Here is a 20,497-nt window from a genome sequence, read left to right as displayed (position 1 = left end):
AAGCATTTCTTGTTGCCCTTGATGTCCCTCGCCAGATTTAATTTTATCAGGGCTTTAGCTTTCCTAACCTGATCCCTGGCTGCTCGGACAATTTATCTGTATTCCTCCCAGGCTGCCTGTCCGTGCTTCCACCCTCTGTAGGCTTCCTTTTTCTGCTTGATTTTGTCCAGGAGCTTTAGTATATTTTATCTACATGTAGAAACTGCTACAACACAACATATTTACACACATTTCAAACATAGCTGGCCCACACAAAAGCTAGTTACTGATGTCATTTGCTTATCATATGATTTTTTTTTCTGTAGATACACATGCATAGAAGTACCTCTGGAAGTCTCTGTGTTAACAAACTAGTGCCTCTGCTGAGGAATGTCAGAGAGAAAGCAAGTACCTTCAGAGAGCAGGAAAATGCACTGTTTCATTTCCAAGAGTGAATGCCTACCTTCCAAGCAATGAAGATACAAATGTTCATTAACTCAAAGGCTAGCAAACAAAGATACTGTTACAAAACTATACCTGAGATAATGGCAAACATCACCAGTTTAACACAGATTGGAAAGTAATGTGGCAAAGGCATTTCTGACAGGCATTAGTAAGTGTAAGCAGTCCTTCTGTGTGATGGTTTTAGGTATAAGGTCTGACCTGCAGAAGCGAGTATTTGGCCTTGGGGGGAAGGTAACGTGGAAAGGTGTTTAGTTGATCGTGACTAGACTGATGATAAAGTGCCTTTCTCCATACACATTCTATTTCTTGAGCAATTTACTTTTACTGGAGAAAGTGTTGAAAAAGCAAAACTAAAGATCTCTACCCTAGGAAGAACTGAAGAGGATGAATAGATGCATGTCCTATGACTGCCTGTTGCTGCACAATTGCAGTGCCAAAAAGAGATTTCACAGCCTTATCTGCTAGCATGAGCTAGAAACAAAGAACTGAGAGATCAAGACTCTTCAAAGACATGTTAATGGCAGAAAGAGGAGAAAAAGACTCTCCCTACAGACTACTGACTCAGTGAAAGAGAAGAATGGCTAAAAATTGCACTTACTTACAGTGAACTTCCAAAATAACAGACAAAGGGTAAGATAAAAATATTATTATTCCACTCAGTAAACCAAAGAAGAAGAAGTAAATAATGAGTCAGCCTAATCTGAGAAAGACAGAAAAATCACCTCACATCCATCAGATGAATGGAAACAACACTCAGAGAACCACTGATGCTTTGAAAGATGTCTTTACTGGGGAGCAGTACTGAAATACACCCTCAGCTGTACAACAGTGGGGAGCTCTGTTAGCCCTTATATTGAAAACTGAGAAATTCCAAAGCAAGTAAAGAAGTGTTTTGTCTCTAATGCTGATAAATGAGGTATATAATGCATATATAACAACGTAAGTGTACATGTATGGTTATGTGTATTTTCTTTTCATTTATTTGGACAAGAGGTGGAAGTAGGGACAATATAGAGTAACTCCAATTATTTTTTTAACTAACTGCAGTAGGGTGGCAAACAGTGTGTGAGGTAAGAAAGAATTTGACGTATGACAAGTAAGCAAGTGCTTGTTTAAATTAAAAAAGAAATCTCACAGTTCATAATATATGACCTTACAGCTACTTGATCATCCCTGCAGGCCTCCTGGTGTTTTTGCCTGACTTCCCCTTTGTCAGGATGCATCACTGCTGAGCTTGGAGGAGGTGATCCTTGAATATTAACCACCTTTCTTGAGCCCCTCCTCCCTCCAGTGCTCTATGCCATGGTACTCTTACCAAGGAGATCCCTGAAGAGGCCAATGTCTGCTCTCCTGAAGTACAGGGTTGTGACCTTGCTGTGCACCCTTCTTGCTGCCTTAAGGATCCTGAACTCCATCATTTCATGGTCACTGCATATAAGGCTGCCCTTGAGCTTTGCATTCCTCACCTGCCCCTCCTTGCTGGTAAGAACAAGGTGCAGCATAGCACCTCTCCTCTGTTGGCTCCTCTGTCACTTGGAGAAGGAATTTACCGTCAATGCATTTCAGGAACCTCCTGCACTGCTTGTGCCCCGCTGCGTTGTCCCTCCAACGGATACCAGGGTAGTTTAAGTCCCCCATGAGGATCAGGGTTTGTGACTGTGAGGCTGCTCCTATCTGTCTGTAGGGGGACTCAGCTGTTTGGTTTTCCTGGTTGGGTGGCCTGTAGCAGACCCCTACTATAATGTCACCTGTGTAGGGCCCGTGTCAGCTTACCAGACTGAATGTAAGTGTTGTAGACTCATCATACTAACTAACATTTAATGCAATGCATAACATACTTAATCTTATTTCACAATAAAACAAATTACTTGTATCACACCACAACCCTATGCCAGAGTCCCCGTCTCCTGCTGCAAAACGGTGCATTCCTAGGCATGGCTTAAGGTTAGAGCAGGAATATCCCATTGCCTCCATATAAGATGGAAAAATAGCAAAAAATATCTGTGAGATACTGGGATATTCAGGGCTGTCCTAGCCAAGCTGGAAATTCTGGTTACACCAGGTCTGGTGAAATATTCAGGAGATGACTCAGAGAAAAAAGTGCCGTGTAGTAATACTAGTAGCATTTTAACCAGCTCCTTGGAAGTTTCCATTCCCCACATGACAAAACTCTCATTGATTCTGGAGTTCAGTCCAAGGACACTCTGGCATGCCTTACTTCTAGTGGCCTGAGACAAGGTGGTGAAATCAGAGTACAAAGATATATACAAAATAATTTTGCAAGAACAGCTAACAAACATACCTGCTTTAAAAGTATTTTTTCTGTCTTTTAGTCTGGAATAGAGATCTGGTGTTTTTTTTAAAGTCTGAAGTTTTGTTCTGTTTGAAAAGAGTATTTTCTTCTAGAAGTAACAGCAGATTAGTGTGATGGCTACCAAGACTGCATTAGATTACAATAAAGAACTGGTACTACTAATGCCTGCATAAAGAAATCGGGACCAGCAGGTCCAGGGAGGTGATTCTCCCCTCTGCTCCACTCTTGTCAAGTCTGGGGCCCCCAACATAAGAAGGACATGGACCTGATGAAGTGAGTCCAGAGGAGGGCCATGAAGATGATCGGAGGGATGGAGCACCTCTCCTACAAAGACAGGCTGAGAGAGTTGGTGTTGTTCAGCCTGGAGAAGGCAAGGCTCTGGGGAGACCTTACAGCAGCCCTGCAGTACCTAAAGGGGGCCTATCAGAAAGCTGGAGAGGGACTTTCTATGAGGGCACATAGTGAAAGAACAAGGGGGAATGGCTTTAAACTGGAAAAGGGCAGCTTTAGATTAGATACTAGGAGGAAATTCTTTACTGTGAGGGTGGTGAGGCTGCCCAGAGAAGCTGTGGATGCCCCATCTCTGGAAATGTTCAAGGCCAGGTTGGATGGGCTTTGAGCAACCTGGGCTGGTGGAAGGTGTCCCTGCCCATGGCAGGGGGGTTGTAACTAGGTGATCTTTAAGATCCCTTCCACCAATTCCATGATTCTATGATTGTATGATGTAACACATACTCTGTTTTCTTTATTCTGGTTTTTATGGCTGTATATATATACTAGACAAATATTTAAACACTTTTCACTAACAACAATAGCTGTAGATAAAGTAGCATAAGCAGGGAACCACTGCCTGTAATAGTGGCAGACTTTGTTGTTGCAGGCATGAACTATAAAACTGCTCTTCTGTAGGCTGACAATGCTAGCAAACACGCTCATCACTAAAATTTGGTGACACTTTGGGATATGTCTACTAACTCAATTAAATTTTAGTACACGTGAATAAATTCTAATTGTTCAGGATCCCCCCTCCCCTTCAATATGAACTAGGTACAATTAACAGCAAAAGAAAAACATGTCCAATATTAAGGGTCGCTTAAGTTTTAGCTGGATCCCTGCAACCCACCATGATGACTGATAAAAATTATTAACATCACAACTCACAACTTTTTGACCGAATGACACAGAAATCATCAGTTAGACTTCTGTGAAATTACCTAACCATGTAGTTCTTAAACAAATACTTCCCTGACTTACTATTTCCGGAGGTCTTTGTTAACTGAGGTTGTAAACCTCACACCCAAACCTATGCATGCTGAAAAAGAAGTCATTGGTTGCCATCTTGTGGATATCAGAAGAACATCAACATTTATTCTGAAAAGATGGATATGTATCTCCTTAAATAAGAATTATAACCTAGTGCATAATTCATTACTACCAGGAAGAAACATATTCTGTAAAATATAATTGCTTTTGTTTTGTTTCTTGCTCTTCAGCTGAAATAAACAATTCTAGTGGCCACATGGTCAACTGTTAATGATCTGTCATTAGTTAAGCAACTATGCAACAGCTTCGGGATTTGGACTTAATATCCAAGACACTTCCATTACGATGTATTACTGAAAAGACTTTTTGTAACATTATTCTCTATATGCTTGGAGACAGCAAAACAGAATATACGCAGTAGTAGGATACTTAGGACATCCTTCTCTTCCACTTTTCCTTGTTACATATATACTTCCACCACTGTTGTTTATCTACAGCTACACATATAAGGATTCTCTAAGTCAGTCAAAGATAGTCAAACTGAAGTAATGAATTTAAATGTTAGCATGAAAAGGATGGTGGGGAATCAGGTAAGAGAAAAATAAAAAAGAAGAGGGCAAGTTTGAGAACCACTTTAAAAAATACTTGTGGCCTTCTTATATAAAATAGTTTGTGTCCAGTTTCCATGAACTGATAGCATTCAGTGTTTTATAGTATGACATATAAGTTTTCTCAGGACAGTTCTCATTAGAAGTTATTTACTTGGAACACAATTAGATATAAGCACAAGTCTGCTTTTCCCACTAAAAAAAAAATAGCTAAAAGAATTAGAGGTAAATCCTGAATTGCTGTTGTAGCTTACATCAAACTGGTAAAAATGCATTCTAGAGGAGAAAGGGGGAAAGACTGGAAATTCAATTCCAGGACTTTGGCGGTATTTCTAGACATAGAAACATACGTGTAAACACGTAAAACATATGTGTTTATACACAAATATGCTTACGTACAGCATAGCAGTGCTGAATGAGACCCCAGAACTCAAATGGCATATATGCCACTGATACATACTGTCTGCTGGCAGGCTGTCTGCTCTGTACTTTAGAGAAATTAAGGGAAGTTTTTCATACTTAGTAATACTACTTTGAATTTATGTAAACTCATTTGAGCCAGATCAGGGCCATAGAAAAGACGGTGCTAATGAGATCTGTCAACACAACTACAACGTTTAAGGCAACTGGAAACAGGAAGTGAAGGAAGGGAAATACAGAGTTACCATTCACTTTCTTTGAAGTATAGAGTGAACGCAGGGTGAGCATTTCTGGCTTGACGCTTTTTTCCCCAAAGAAAATTCTTGCCCTACCAGCGCTAATGACAGGAAAGGAGATGTGAACATGATGACAAATCATAAGTGAGTAAAAAAAAACCAAACAGCTACAGCTCGCTGGTATCATGTAACAAAAAGATCTGTTCTCAGAGATTTCCCAAATGTCTGCTGTGAACTGAAGCATTTGACCTTTTCTGAAAGAAAAGGCAAAACCCGAGTTACTAAGGCAGAAACGATTGTTATACCTATGCACAGCCACAGGGCCCAAGATGTAGCTTTTCAAGTGAGAGGGCCAAGATGGTGCAACTGCCAGTCACCCTGCGTGGCTGCTGCTGTTCCCATTGCATGACCGCCGACTGTCGCCGGCAGTGAAGGACACCCCGTGCGCTTGGAAACCGACCGCGGCCCGCCCTGAGCGCTGCCGCCCGACCCCGCCCGCAGTCACCCCTCGGCTGAGCTCCCAGAACGAGCAACCCGCTGTGCGCCCCGCGGGCCTGTGCTCTCCAGGGGCAGCCGTACGCCCCGCCAGCGGCCTGCCCCCGCCTCGCCTACCACAGCCCGCGGGCGGCGGGCGCCGCCACCCTCCGGGTGGCCCGAGAGCGCGCGGCCGGCCTGTGACACGGGGGGACGGGGCACGGGGGTCTGTCAACAACACCCAGCGCGGTGTGCCCGCCCGCCTCGGCCCAGCCGGCGGGGAGCCTGCCGCCGCACCAGCGCCCTCTGCCAGCCGGGCCCAGGCGCTGCCCTGCGCTGAGGCAGAGCCGCGGGCGGCAGCCCCCTCTCCCGCCGGGCAGGCCTCCCCCTCCGGCCGCGAGCGCGGCTGAGCGACCGCGACCAAGCCCCGTGCATCCGCAGGCCTCCCCCCGCCCCCGTGCGTGGGGTGGGTGAGGCAGTGTGGTTAAGTCCATTGTGGGGGGGAGCCAGGTGCCTGTCAGAAAGTGGCGTCGATTGCAAACGGTAACGGTCCGCGTGATTCCTCCCCTCTTTTTGGTAGCGCCTAGAGCAAGTCGGCGGCGAGCCGGGGGGGGTGTGGCTACGGGGAGTGTCGGGCGAGGAGGTGGTGGCGGCCGGCTGTCTTTGTCTGCCGGCCGCCATGAAGCACCTGCCCTACTTCTGCCGCGGAGAGGTGGTGAAGGGCTTCGGCAGAGGCTCCAAGGAGCTGGGCATCCCCACCGGTGAGCGGGGTGCGCGGCGCCGGTGCCGGGACGTTACCGCCGCTTCCCCCGGCGGAGCGAGGGTGACAGCTTCCGTTGAAGACCAGCGGCGAGGCGTTCGCCGCGGCAGAGCCGGGAGCTGCGGCCCCCTGCGCAGAGCCAGAACTCCGTACCGGGTGCCTGAGGGCACCGGGCCCGGGGCGTTCAGCGGCCTGAACTTCTCCGGCCATGTGAGCGGGGGGGCCGGGCGGCTCCGGCGGGACGGGGCTGCGGGAGGGGCGCGGCGCGGTGCGGCGCCAGCCTTCGGGTGGCCGCCGGCGACGCCCAGCCCTCCTGCACAATTGCTTCACTCTGTGAATAGGCTTGGCTTGTGCCGTGTTAGTTTTTCTGACGTTTTTTCTTGCAGAGTCTTGTACCCTCTTCCGTGTTATTACCACCCCACTCCCCGCACCCACCCCCCCCACCCCCCCCACCCCCCCCACCCCCCCCACCCCCCCTTATGTTAAACTGGTTGCTTTCAGTCTTGGTTTTTGTTCGTTTAATCATGTAACCATCGTTGCAATGATGTACAGGATGTAGATAAGTGATCATATGCACGCTGTTGCCCAGCGGAAGCTTGGAAAATACCCGTTCTCATAAACCTCAGATGAGAACAAGAGAGGGAGTGTAGGCACTGGGAATAGCTGTAAGGAGGGAAGGTCAAGGGGGAGCAATGCAGAGGTTAAAAAAAAGAGCAGGTGGACTTGGCCTGCGAAAAAACAGATTTTCCTGTTGCTCGTCTCTGTTTCAGTTGTCTAGATACAGGTAGATGTGTAATCAAACTGAATTTTAGCCTGTCTTAAACAGGCAGTGAAGTCAACGTGCAGCACCACTCCTGGGAGACAAGGAAACTTTGCAAGACCAGCCTTGCGGTGCTGGATTTCTGACGGCAGTGTGGTAATGGTGTATTGGTATCAGGGAATAGGGGAGGGAATTTTTTATTGAGGTGCCTCTGAAGGGCAACTTGTACAAAATTGTCAGATGACTTAGTCATAGTCTCATTTATTTCTACATACTGTATTTCATAAGTAATTATTTTACTAACAAGTAAATAGTTCTGAGATGCTATTTTATAGTGCAGAAGAGACTTGATTTTCCCCCACCCTTTCATCTTTCACCATATTAAAGCTGTGATAGTTATCCTAAGAGTGAAATGCATTCTTACTGGATATATTACATGTTTGTTAATTATTGCCATAGAAGAGATTGTATATAACTATAAAATATAACTATATAAAAATATAAAATACAACTATAAAATACAGCATAAAAGACGTGATATCGCTGGTATTATCACAGGAACTCAATTTTGTGAAGCTGGTTTATATTTTATACTTTGGCAAGTGGCACGTTGAATGGTTCTTACCATCAGTGTTAAGTATGTAAGTAGTATGTAGGCAGAGCCTGTCTTTTAACTGTATTAAGATTCTGTTATGTCCTTGACTTGCATAAAGTCACTCACGCTTTACACTTTCTAAAATTTTTGCAGCTAACTTTTCTGACCAAGTAGTTGAAAGCTTTCCGTCTGATATCTCTACTGGTATATACTATGGATGGGCCTGTGTTGGAAATGGAGATGTGCATAAAATGGTTTTGAGCATAGGATGGAATCCTTTCTATAAGAATATTAAGAAATCAGTGGTAAGAATTTTGCTTTGTGTGGGATTTTTATTATAATAAATGAGTCAGGTGTTGATTTTGAATAAGATAAGCAGAACTTGATCCATAAATGAGATCAAATTCTGTTTGTGCTTAGAAATGTATTTGGTTTCTATAGCATATGTTCATATTCAGAAAAGGAAATACTCTCAGTATCCAGAGAGTATGCAGCTGTAGGTGAATAAAGTTTATCTTCTTTCTATTCCATCATTAATTAAATACTTCCAAAACAAAAATTCAATAGTATTTCTGAAATGGTGGTTGCTTATGGTGTTGATGGCTAACTAAACTTGATAGATGCATTGAATTTACTAGTTATAAGAGCCCTAGCATGAGCTGGAATATACTAATATATTGTTCTCTGTCAGCTATCTATATTTCAAATAAGAGACGTTGGGGCATCTTCATTTGTAATGGTTTCGTGATAATTCTTCTCTTAAATGATGGAATCTGTACATGAGGTGCTGTGGCTTGATATACAGAATAAATATTTGAAGGTACATAGTAAGATGGAAGAGCTGAGTTAACATCCTGAGCTGTGACAACTGTGGTTTTCTTGTTAACAGGTGCTGGTGTTTTTTCTGAGTCTTTTTGAGCTCTGTTTTAATTGTTTAAAACACTTTTATTTGGGCATGAATCTCTGCTTCTAAGGTTCTGATTGTTTGAAGGCTCTGTAATGTGCTTGTCCTATGCAAAAGTGTACCTTTTAAAATTTTTGCAAATAACTTATCTGAGCAAGTAGTCAGAAGCTTTCCATCTGATATCTCTGTTGTTATATGCTATGGGTGGGCCTGTGTTGGAGAGGGAAGTGCACATAAAATGGTTTGGGGCGTAAAGCACTTATTCTTGAATTCACTTCTTGAACTTTATCATTCAGTGTCCCACATAGGCTGCTTGTAAAAGTTGTCCTTAAGCCAACTGTTTCAATCAAAATCTTCATAGCTATTTGGATGCATCAACTTAGTGATGAAACATTAAACTTTGTGATTTGCTGCCTTGGAAATCTCAACTCTGAGAAGTGGCGAAACATTTCTCCCAAGTAATATATGTCTTGTCTTTTTTTTTGGCTATCAGAATACTCTTCAGTGAGTAGTTCTTCTTAAATTCCATGCAAAGTACAGCTCTCTTTCCTAACATAATCAAAAGCTTTAGCTTTTAAATCTTGCATTAAACATGCTAAAATAGATCTCCTTTTTATTGGTGTGTGTTGGGGAAAATTTGAATTGGGGATATTGGCTCTACATCCTTACAGTGAGGGAAATAAACTCCAGGTTCATTATATTTATTTCTCTTCCTTTAGGAAACACACATTATCCATACCTTCAAAGAAGACTTTTACGGAGAAATTCTTAGTATAGTCATCATTGGATATATTCGACCAGAAAAAAACTTTGATTCCTTAGGTCAGTACTGCAGCTCTCCCTCAAGCTAGTATCTTATTTGTCTTATTCATGCAAATACTGTGTCTGCACTGTCTCTTTCCATAAAGAGGTATTTTATCTCTTAAACTTTGAAATTTCAGTAAAATGTTTCCATAAGCTAAATGTACAAGTTGGTTTAATTAAAAATGCCAGAAACAAACCCCCACATTCTCCAATGTGTCAGACTAAAAAATTGTACTGTTGTGTCACTTCTCTGATGAGTAATTTTAAAATCACAGGCTTGTTATAAAAGCATCAGTTTTGTTTGTTGATTACTTTTTTAAATGCAGCTCTGTTAGAATTGAAACAGAAGTGCTAAAATGTCTTTTGGAACAAGGAGAGGGTAGTGCTTATAATGGTGAAAAGTGCAACTCTGGCATGTTTAAAAAACAAAACTAATCAAAAAACCAAAAGGCATCTTAAAACCAAAGAATTTTGCCTTTCAAACCTCATGGTAATATTCTACTTCTGGGACTGTTGTCTGATATTCTGTGGTATACCTTATTTTCATTTGCTATTGTGTGTTCAGAATTTAAACCAGCTTTTAAATACCCCTTTTCTTATTTTTTTTCAGAGGCGCTCATTTCAGCAATTCAAGAAGACATTGAAGAAGCAAAAAGACAGCTAGATTTACCAGAACATCTTAAACTCAAAGAAGATAACTTCTTTAATCTGCCAGAACACAAAATAGTGAACAACCACTGAGGAAACCCATGCTGCTTGTATTTTGCTCTGTTTTTTATCTCCCTTGTCATGAAGCTTTTATATTTGCGCTGCTTTTGCAGGTACTCCGGTGTCATGTGTCTGTTTAGCTAACTAAGGTTAAAACCAATCATGCAAGGTGACTTCAGTTTTCTTGTATTAATTCATCATTAACCCAGCCATGCAGTAGAAGTAGAAGGCTGGTTTAGGTTCTTACAGATAAACTGTATCCTGAAGTTACGTGTTGTTCAGGGATCTGGACACACGTGGAGCAGGACCTTCTCTGACCCTAAGATATGGGTAGTTCACTTAAGTGAAGAATGTCTTTTTTTAACATACAGAATGTTATTCCAACCTTTTTTCCCAGTTTTGTGTCATTCTCAGATCTAGATCTTAGCTGTATGTGAGAAAATGTTGCTATTCATTGAGTCAGGACCTGCCTGTAGTGCAGGGAGGCAATGATTAGGTAACAACAGCAAGATTTGTTCTGTATAGTTCTTATTTTTTATATGCTTACACAGCTGTCATGGTTGAAGCTGTTCCTTTAATTCAGATTATTTATTTTAAGTTTGTTTGAAATGGAGGAAATTGCTGTTGCTCATTAAGTTACTGGAATCTGAGTTATGTCACATATAAGAAACAGTATATATATTTCTATATATATGACAACACATGATCTGCATAGTTTACTTCTGAGGAAGTGTTTCGCTGAAATTCAGGAAATGGGTAACAATATGGAAGTTGACAAACTTTAAAGGTTCCGGCACAAAAGATGCAGAAGCAGCATAACAAGATTTCTGTTCATTGGGCATTAAGGCAAAAGAGGTAATGGAAGACAACTTAGCATTTTATGTGCTGCTGGCATTTATCATAGGAAAATGGGGAGAACCTTGGGGTTATTCGCTACACTGGCAACAAAATGGCTGACTTGAAGATTGGTGTTACTGTAAGGCACAGAAAAACCTCATTGACTCCCTGCACCACATGCTGGTAAGAGCTAGGGCTTTGGCCAAATGAAATCCTTTGCAGATTAATGTAGCAACACTATAGTGGGTATTGGTTATTTATTACAAGTAAGTGCAGCCAGGACTACTCTAAAATGTAGGGAAATAAATGGAGGGGATATTGTTAGAACTGATAAATTAAATAATTCCTATAGTATGTGTGATTCCACATCTACTTTTTTTTTTCTCTTAAATTTTTTCTGTCTCCAACTCAGTGAGTGGAACTAGGTAAGCTGCAATGACTTTGTCATGTTTGTAATCTTTTGATGTTGGCTTGTGATGTGGCTGGGAACATTTTCTGTGGGTATGTCTCAACTGTAGCTCTGTGTCTGAATTACCATGCATAATTTGGAACGCACAATTTCTGTAGTGCAATTTTATGAATTTAGTCCTTGTCCTATCCTATTCAAATCCTGCTTTTCACTCTAGGGTTTAAGGGAATTTTAACAAGGTAGTTGTTTGGGTCTTTGTGGCAAGTGCTATCAAGATGTTAGTTCCACTTCGTATTAACTGTCAGGCAGTATCATCAGACGTTATTAGGAAAGAGGTCTTGAGCAAATCAAGGATTTATGTTTGCTCTTTAGGACTTCAGGAGAAACTTGATTTAATTTAAATGAATTGTTTGCCAGTGCTGTTGATAGCAGGAGACACAATACAGAATTGAGGGGCTGGGGAGGGGAAGGGCAGGGCAGTTTTCAGCATTTAGATATACTTTTCTTTTAAAAGAGAACAAACTAATTGAGTGGACTTTTGCTATGTAACGTGTTGGAAACTACTAAAAAGTCTGTAAAAGCATTGTCTTGCAGGACTGACAGTTGGATTTTTTTGCATTGGGGGATGAAGGGGGAATTATTTTTTATTTTTTTTTTGCAAAGATTTGAGGCATTCTTGAGATTGCAGTAATGTCAAAATCTTACATTTTACTATTTTTTTTTTAAGAATAAATAAACGCTACACTTGTCAACTGAATATATTGTCAAGAATATATTTGAAGAATAGATTGTTGTTGTTCGTAGTACTGTAGCTAAACACTGAGAGCCACCTATAAAATTTTTTGCCAGTAATTTCATGTATCTGTTGTGGAAGCCATGGTGCCTTAAGCTGGTTGTCTGAGTAATGCTTTTCTGCATCTGCTAGTAAATGCTACTATCAGAAATTCAATTCACTGTTTGGCTGTAGAACCACTGTGCAATAGAGGACAGTGGCAAAAGGAAAACTTGGAAAAAACTCTTAAGTTTGCTCTCAAATCTTAGCTGAGGTGTGATGTATGGATACACTGAACTAATAAACTGCTCTTCATTTGTTTGTCTTCAAATTGGAGAAAATTGCTGAGCATACCTGTCCACATTATTTAAGAGAAAATGTCATGTATTGATTCTTAAAGCTCAATGCCTAATTCCTAGCACAATATAAACTTTATGAAGGGTTATATTTTTGTATTACTTACAAATAACTGTATTTATTCCAGTTGATGTTGCTGCACTGTACCATTAATAAAGGAATTGTAATGGACAAAGTTATCCTTGTCACAGGTTTCCTTTTCTTTGCCACAACTAGCAAAGTTAGTTATCTCAGTCTTACACAAAGCTTTTTAGGTGTGACTGCCTAAAAAGCTAGACTGACAGGAAAAAATAATGAGATGTTGTTCAACCTTCTCAGTGTGTCTGAAAACTGGCCTCAGTCTGGGGACTTAGGTGGTTTAGTCAGAACTTAAGGGAGTGTTAGAATTCATAGCATGAAACCTGTGAATCAGTTTGTCTATATATGCTTTCTTTCAAGACATTCTAAACCTGGTTTCTTTTAGGATTCAGATGGAAGAAGTTGTGTTCTCCTGTGTTCTGCTTCAACTGTTAAATGTTCAAGTAGGGCAGGTCAAACATTTGTCTGCTGCTGAAGGAGACTTAAACCTGTATCTTAAAACACATTATTTTGGCTCTGGCCTCTGGGGAAGAAGTTTGTTTCATACTTCTCTTGGCTGTTTATATGTAGACCTTACATCAAGGAAGAATGTAATATATTCTGGTGGTATATGTCGTAAGGGTTGCTTTATATCACATGTAGTGGATTCTTCAGTGTAGGCTGGTATCTGTCAGAAATGCTTCTAACAACAGAGTGCCCAGACTGGAGGTACAGATTTCGGAAAGGGAAATCCTCAAGCACCTGTGTTGTTCAGGGCTTTTCTTTGACACTCAGCATTATAACTTCCAAGTATCTAGATTTTCTACTAGTTTACTTCTGGAATTAAAACAGAATTTAAAAATACCCTAATGCCTTAGATGTCTTTTGTAATGAATATGCTTTATCTAGAGGGATAACCTTTTTTCCACACATGCTTGTATTTTCTGAAGAGAGAAGAAGGACGTTAAAAAAAAAACAACCCAAACAACCAGCTCACTAGTAAGCAAAAGACTGTACTTGCTAGTGTGACAGTTGGAAAACTTCCATTATCTACTTGTCCAGAAGAACATTTGGGTCGGTTTGTGGGCTCTCTTGGTTTTTAAATGGGTTGGAGCTTTAAAAACAAATAACAATGGCAGTTACTGTCTTAATAATGATCTCTATCTTGATCTATAATGGTTGGGAACTAATACTGGCTTCCTGTTTGTGGCTCAGATACTAAGCCAAGTGCTTAGTATCTTTTATATGTTCTTAAGTTTGCAGTTGTTTTGCTTCTTCCATAGTGCTAAGATTCAAAAGAGGAAGTCACAATTCAATCCAATCAATGAATACAGTAGGATTTGTATTGGGCATTTTTGTTTCCTAATGATGAGAACCTAGGTGAGTGAATTTGGTTTTTGCATAAGAACCAGGAAAAAAAAGAAAATTTGGAATTGAAGATTATGTTAAAGACAAGAAAGAGAAGAAAAGGTACAGCAAAATAACTGTTTGGGGATTTTGGTCGTGGCACATGCAGTGAGCCGGGATGGAGGAACTCAAGAGAAGTACTGAGGAAGAACAGTTTAACATAATGGTGGTTAGAGGAATGTAGAACTTGAACTCTTGAATGTAGAACTTCAACACAGAAAAGACAAGTCCTTATGTGGATGTCGAGTAGGTAATGTAAATGAGGAACAATAAAGTAACACTTCCCTTTTTATTAATCAATTGAATGTATAATATAAACCTACAAAGTAATGCAAAGGGAAAATACGTGTGTTGTTTTGTTGGTTAAGGATGTCTGCCTCCTGCTTAAACCTATTCTGAAAAGGGACAAAGGGGAAAAAAAGTTGTAATTGCTGCCTACTGTACATTATGTATTTTCCTAGGGAAAAATCTTCCATTTGGATCGCGATCAATGATGTCTCGGGAGATTTGTTAAAATCAGTTTTTAGACATGTATTGAGCAGTTCCCTACATAGTTCTGGGTAGTAGGAAACAGCCAATAAGAGTAGGAACATATGGTACTTGGAAAGACAGCAGAAGTGACCTGTGCATATGATTTCAACTATTAATTTTGGATCTTATTATCTGTAAATTTATCTAGTTCATTGCAAATATGCATGTCCAGCCAGAATCTTCAGTCATCTGTTGTTTGATTGCAGAAGTGATAGCTTATATATCCATCTGTATGATCTTGAAAATGTGGTACTGCTATTACAATATTTTTTATTAATTTGATTCAACACTTGAAATGTGCTTGTAAACCCCAGTTCCTAACCCTAGCATCTTTGGTATTGGCATATACCTACCAACTAGAAAACAAAGAAATAAAAAAAAAAAAAAAAAAAAGAGTGGAAAAAACTTCTTAGTCTTTCTATTCAGCAGTCCCTTTGAATCCTCAGAACATATCAGGTTGCATGTTTGATTATTCCTTAAAATTTAGACTTGAAACCACACTTGCATGTTTTTTTTTAGGTTGAGGGCAGATGAAAAAACTGCATTAGGAGCCGTGTTCTGCTGAAAGAAATGTACCCCTCCCTCCCTCCCTTCCCTGTGCATATAATGCAAATTCTTACTTTTTGAATTCCTGTCATTTGTCGTGAGAAGACCAAATGTCTCAAAATCCATTTGAAATGCTTCTGTGTTAACTTATATTGTTGAGTTTTTAGTAGTTTCATTGCTTTCTTTGGTTTGAAATTCTAGCCCAAGTCCTTAGCCAGAAGTCATGTAATGGTCCCACAAGACCTGGAGGCAATTGCATGGTGTACTGCAAAAACATAGTCTGATTTAGGGACTAGCCTGTGGGGGAAAGAGTCTGGGCCTCAAGGCACTTAGATGGTAACACCTACAGTGTAATTTTCTTTAATTCCTTTCTATCAAAATTAAGAAAGAATAAGAATCGCAGAAGAGGAAACATTTCCCTATGTACATACACTCTGTTGGAAAGAGAAAGGCTAAAACCCACTAGTAGCCTACACTTCCCATTGAATACACATTACTGGATTATGAGAGGTGAGTGGGTGGTAAAACTGCAGGAGATGTGAATTGACAAGATCATTTTGAAGGAGCGTTATGAGTGAGAGAGTAATGAGAGTATTACCTATAAGGAAAAAAAATACAGCTAGCTAAGGAAGAGCTTAGAGCTTGGAAACTTCATGGGTAGATGAGAGTAGCAAAGAAAGCATGGTGAGTAAAGAATGAAACACAAAAAGGCCTTGAGATGAGAAAAGCTTGTGAAACATTTTTAGTTTTTAAATATATTTGTTTCCTTCAGGACGTCTTTCTCAGTCTGGTGGCTGGAGAAGGCAAGAGGATAGAGACGTGCAGCATTGGCTTAGTGGGATGGGGATTTGTGGATTTGAATAGCTGTGGAGTTGAATTTTGCTAGCTTTTTGAGGACAGTGTAAAAGACAAAGACACAATAAATCCACAAAATAGGAAGTTGTATTTCAGATCCTTTCGTGCTGTGATCTGTGTGCATTTATTATTGGTTTCCTTGGTTGTGCTGTTTTCTATGGACTTTCTCCAGTGGTGTCAGTGACTAACAACAGTTCCCTCTGAGTCAGTAGTTACTGGACACACGGCCTTTTTATAAAGATTATGATTCTTCTTGGTCTCCCTGTGCAGTCTCAGTAGGCAGTTCTAATTGATAACAATGTAAAATTGATACGGCTCTGTAGGTCTCCAGCTTTGGGCATCCTTGACCACTTTTTTTAAAATGCAATTAAAAAAAAAAAAAAGTCTTCCTCACGATTCTCTTCCTCATACCATGTCCTTCTAATGTTATCAGTCAGTCAGTTGTTCTCTTAAGAAGACCCCTTCAAGGCATTTATCTGCTATGTTGTAAAACATGGAGATTTTCACCCTACCTGTACAGCATGAAATCATACAAACTTCCTGCTGTCTTGTAGGAGCAGGCTTCTCATCCGAGCTGCCATTTGAATCCTGCCAAAAGCACTGCTTTTCTGGAAGGAAAGAAGATACCAGTACTGCTTCTCTTCTGCAGGTGATAAATTCAAAACATGGTTGAAATGTTATGCCTAAACCAAAGAGCCTCTGAAAAGGTTTGGCATTTCAGAAGAATTCAGAGCTCTTTGTTTTTTGGAAGTGTAGTTTTGTTCCTGTCTTAGTTGTGGTAATGTAGACCAAATTATTTTAAGAAACAGGCTTTTTAAATGTAAATGCTTATTAGGTTTTTTTTGAATTCTTTTTTTGTTTGTTTTCTGTGTTCGTTTTGGTTTGTAATGATTCAGGATTATTATATATACAAAAGTTTTTGTAAAATAATGATGTTAATTTGAGAGCCCATAACCAAAATGTTTGCTACATCCCTTTCTTGTAGACATCTAAGGCTGCACAGGTGTACCTTGGATTAAGCCTTAGAAATTTGATAGGAGTCAGGTTATATAAACCAATAACAGTAATAAAGCACAATATTAATCTAAACAAGTGTAGGAGAGCAGGATATCACAAATTTTTCATTCTTTTTGTTTCTTCCTTGCTTTTCCCTGGAAAGCTCCTCCAGATAAGAACTTGAGTTGAAGTAACAGACCAGATGTGCCTTTCCAATGTACCTTGTTATTATATTGCTTTCGATAAATATAGGTCCTTATTTTGTCCTTTTTAACTGTCACATTATTTTGAATTCCTCTTTCTTACTGGAAGTGCAATAATTAAAAGATTAAAATCCAAAGTGGAGTCCACAGAAGTCCTGCAAATTTACCGAAGAATTCTGAGGTCTTTAGGAGTGTCTAACATTAAAGAAAAAAAAAAAAATAGAATCCACTAAGGAATTACACCATAAAAATCAGTCTTTCTCACATTTAATTCCCTTGTAAAACCAAGTAATTAACAGGTCTAGAGCTATTTATTATTGGAAATTTAAGCTATTCTAAGGTTCAATCTGCTCTCTTAGCCACCTGGTCACACTGACAACAAATAATAGCGCTGTCAGGGTGGTTTTGTGCAAAGAATTTGTTCTTTCACAGCAAGGGGTTGTAAAGAGCCTCCTTTTCTGTAGTACAATGTATTTTTGTAATGGTACAAAGTTATATTTTGTCCCTTTAAGTTAAATTACCCACTGAGTGCTATTTGCTTTGGCATAGTTTGAAAGTGCTGAACCATTTAAAAGATAAATGGAAAATTTCTATTGTAAATTCTCTCTGCTTATTCAGTTCCTTGTAGCCCAAGAAGGTGGTTAAAAAGACAAAAGTCCTTTTTGCCAGTGTACTTATAGACTATATTTCACTTCACAATAAATCCAAAATTTGTGTGATTAAATGATGCTTAATGACCACCAGACTTAGGATTAACTGGGGGCTGATGACCTATAAAATATTGCAGATATTTTTCATACAAATAATGAATACATTTGCTATTTTGATGGACAAACAACGAATACATTTGGAGGTACTTGGAGGAACGTCATAACCATAAATCTTTAACAGTGCCTTATAGATGCAGTTTCACTGGGAAACATGCTACAGGGTTTTGAGGGAAAACGTACCAGCTTTGAGGAGCACAGGTGTACCAGATAATATCAACAAAGAAAATCTGGGTATAAAGCCTATTGCATTATGAATTGCTTTACAACTATATTTCCATAGTAGTAAACTACTGGCACCCCATCCCAGTGACATTAACCATGTAGATGAATACACCCATCTTGTTTATCTCTGCGTGTTTTGGTAGTGATTGGCGTGGTTCTCAATAGGTGTGTGCATGCACAGTTTGTGTAGGTGTTTGCATTAATTACAATGCACACAGATACGTATTAGGGAAAGGATTTGCTTTCTGCACAGTGGACAGAAATGTAGTCTCTTAAGCAGTATGCATCTGGAGTGCTGCTTAGAAACCTACTAAGTATTTACATAAAGCTTGAGAAAAAACATGTTTTTAGAAACCATGCCCCTCCCACAATATGTATTGGATAAAATCTTGAGCTCATCAAGCTAGGAAATAACTAAATATACTGCAGTAATTTTGTAACAAAGGCAGCAGAGTGGAAGATCTATAAATTAGGAGTTCTCTAAGTTACTGACTTGCATGCTATTAAAGCTCATCTTCCTCATTGTCACCCAAGAATCCATTTTTAAATTTATGGTGAACTGTTGTCATCCTGTCCCATATATGACAGCATATTTTATATCTATATCTATAAATCATCATCATCTTCTCCAGTCTTAATTTCTGCACTCAATCTCTTGATCTTCCTGATAGTTTGTGTTGCTGTGGTTGCTCAACATGGGAAGGAGAGACTCTGGATTGATTTATCAGCTTCTCATACCCAGCTTCATTAACAGCTGTGGCTTTGGCTTGATATATTCTCCAGATATATGTAATGGTCCCAGCAAAAAGTTGGAAAGAAGCAAAATTAGTTCATAAGAAAGTAAGTGGTTTAGGTTTTTCTGTCAGGTGGTAGAATGGTTCATAATACACTGGCATCTGATAATAGCAATTAAAAAAAGAAATTATGTGAGGTCAGGTAGGAGGGGTCTGTTTTAAGTGATCTAGTAGAAAAATTAGGGTCGGCTTAGCATTTTCAATGTGTTGGAGTTACTGCCTTACCGTTCTAGTACCACAGTTCTGATCTTGTAGCTGTGATAGTACAAGAATAAAGGCAAAGAGGGGGTTGATAGGACAGCTGGGTTGCTTTATTAGATTAGGAATAGTCAGAAAGAAACAGAAAAACTAACAGAAACAAAACCACAACCTAGCTCCTCACCTTAGGCTAGAAACACAAAGCCCTCAGGAATATGTATATTTTTAACTCTCTGGTATCTAGAAACATTTGGAGACTGGTTGTTGTGTGACCTGAGCCTTTTTCCCAATAGTATCAGCACATTTCCTCACTCTACAGACCCTTTGTGCATAAAATGCTGTAGCTATTTCAAAGTCAGTGAGGTGATTTTGACATGATGATACAAGTTGCTGTGCATTGAAATGAGTACTTCCCAGTCAACTGCTTTATGAAAAGGATGGACATTTAAAACCCTATTTGTAAGTGACAGAAGGTGTCATCTCCAGTATCTGGCTGTTACTTGAGCAGCAGCGTTGCTTATTCTGGTGATGGAGCAGTAGCCATATACTCTGTGCCTGCGGCTCAGCAGCATGCTTTTGCTGTTTTGTGTTTTTCATTTTTAAATGTCAGCCCTGTCAATCATAAAGCCCTTAAGTGCCAGTACTGCTCTTTGGCATGGTCCTACCTCAGTTTTTTTTGCTGCAGTTAAAGCAATTTGGGCTGTCTGCCAGGTCAGAGTTATTGCAGCAGGGTGGGCAGCAGCCTTCTTCAGCATACAGTGGTGTGATAGCTGGACACAAGAAAAAAATAAGAATATTTAAAGATAAATCATGCTGAAATTGGAGAGGATCTTTCTGCATTCATACTGTATTCAGAAGTTCAGTTCAGTATACAAATCACAGGAGAAAATGCCTACAGGTAGGTACCTCTTGTCCTGGTGTCTCCTGGACTTTGCATTCACCTACAAAACAGTCTGAGTTGCACATTCCACTCAATAAACTGTAGCTCTGTACACAAGATGTGAACCCAAATGCTCCCTTCCCTAGAAAAGCAAATGAAACTGTCACAATAGAAAAAAAGTCATCTAACTTCCGTTAAAAATATACTGAGCACCCTGGCCAAAGGAAAGGGCTGTTTGTTATTGCGATGAATCAACAGTGAGGAGTCCAGCAGGAAGAGGTCAGTATTTAAAAGAAAAAAAAATTAAAAAGCACCTGGCCTGAGACTGGTCTTGAAACTTCATGTGCTCACAAAGTGTATTTCTCGTGTGTTT

General features: G+C 40.0%; 1 protein-coding gene across 1 annotated transcript; it reads left to right on the top strand.

Moving 5' to 3' along the window:
* Positions 1–6,354: 6,354 nt before the first annotated feature.
* Positions 6,355–17,485, top strand: RFK (riboflavin kinase). The gene is made up of 4 exons (XM_080371713.1): positions 6,355–6,520; positions 8,028–8,179; positions 9,498–9,600; positions 10,193–17,485. Exons 1-4 carry the CDS (start codon positions 6,439–6,441, stop codon positions 10,321–10,323), a joined length of 468 nt encoding a protein of 155 aa, XP_080227839.1. The 5' UTR covers positions 6,355–6,438; the 3' UTR covers positions 10,324–17,485.
* Positions 17,486–20,497: the final 3,012 nt, after the last annotated feature.

This window comes from Falco punctatus (genome assembly GCF_963210335.1).
Source record: "Falco punctatus genome assembly, chromosome: Z".
Lineage (NCBI taxonomy): Eukaryota > Metazoa > Chordata > Aves > Falconiformes > Falconidae > Falco > Falco punctatus.
Note: the sequence above shows the minus strand (reverse complement) of the source record. Positions and strands in the feature narration are given on the sequence as shown.

Coding starts and splice junctions, on each gene's coding strand:
- RFK (XM_080371713.1), top strand. CDS start 6,439: ATGAAGCACCTGCCCTACTTCTGCCGCGGAGAGGTGGTGAAGGGCTTC. Junction 6,521..8,027: donor GGAGCTGGGCATCCCCACCG/GTGAGCGGGGTG, acceptor AAATTTTTGCAG/CTAACTTTTCTGACCAAGTA. Junction 8,180..9,497: donor AGAATATTAAGAAATCAGTG/GTAAGAATTTTG, acceptor CTCTTCCTTTAG/GAAACACACATTATCCATAC.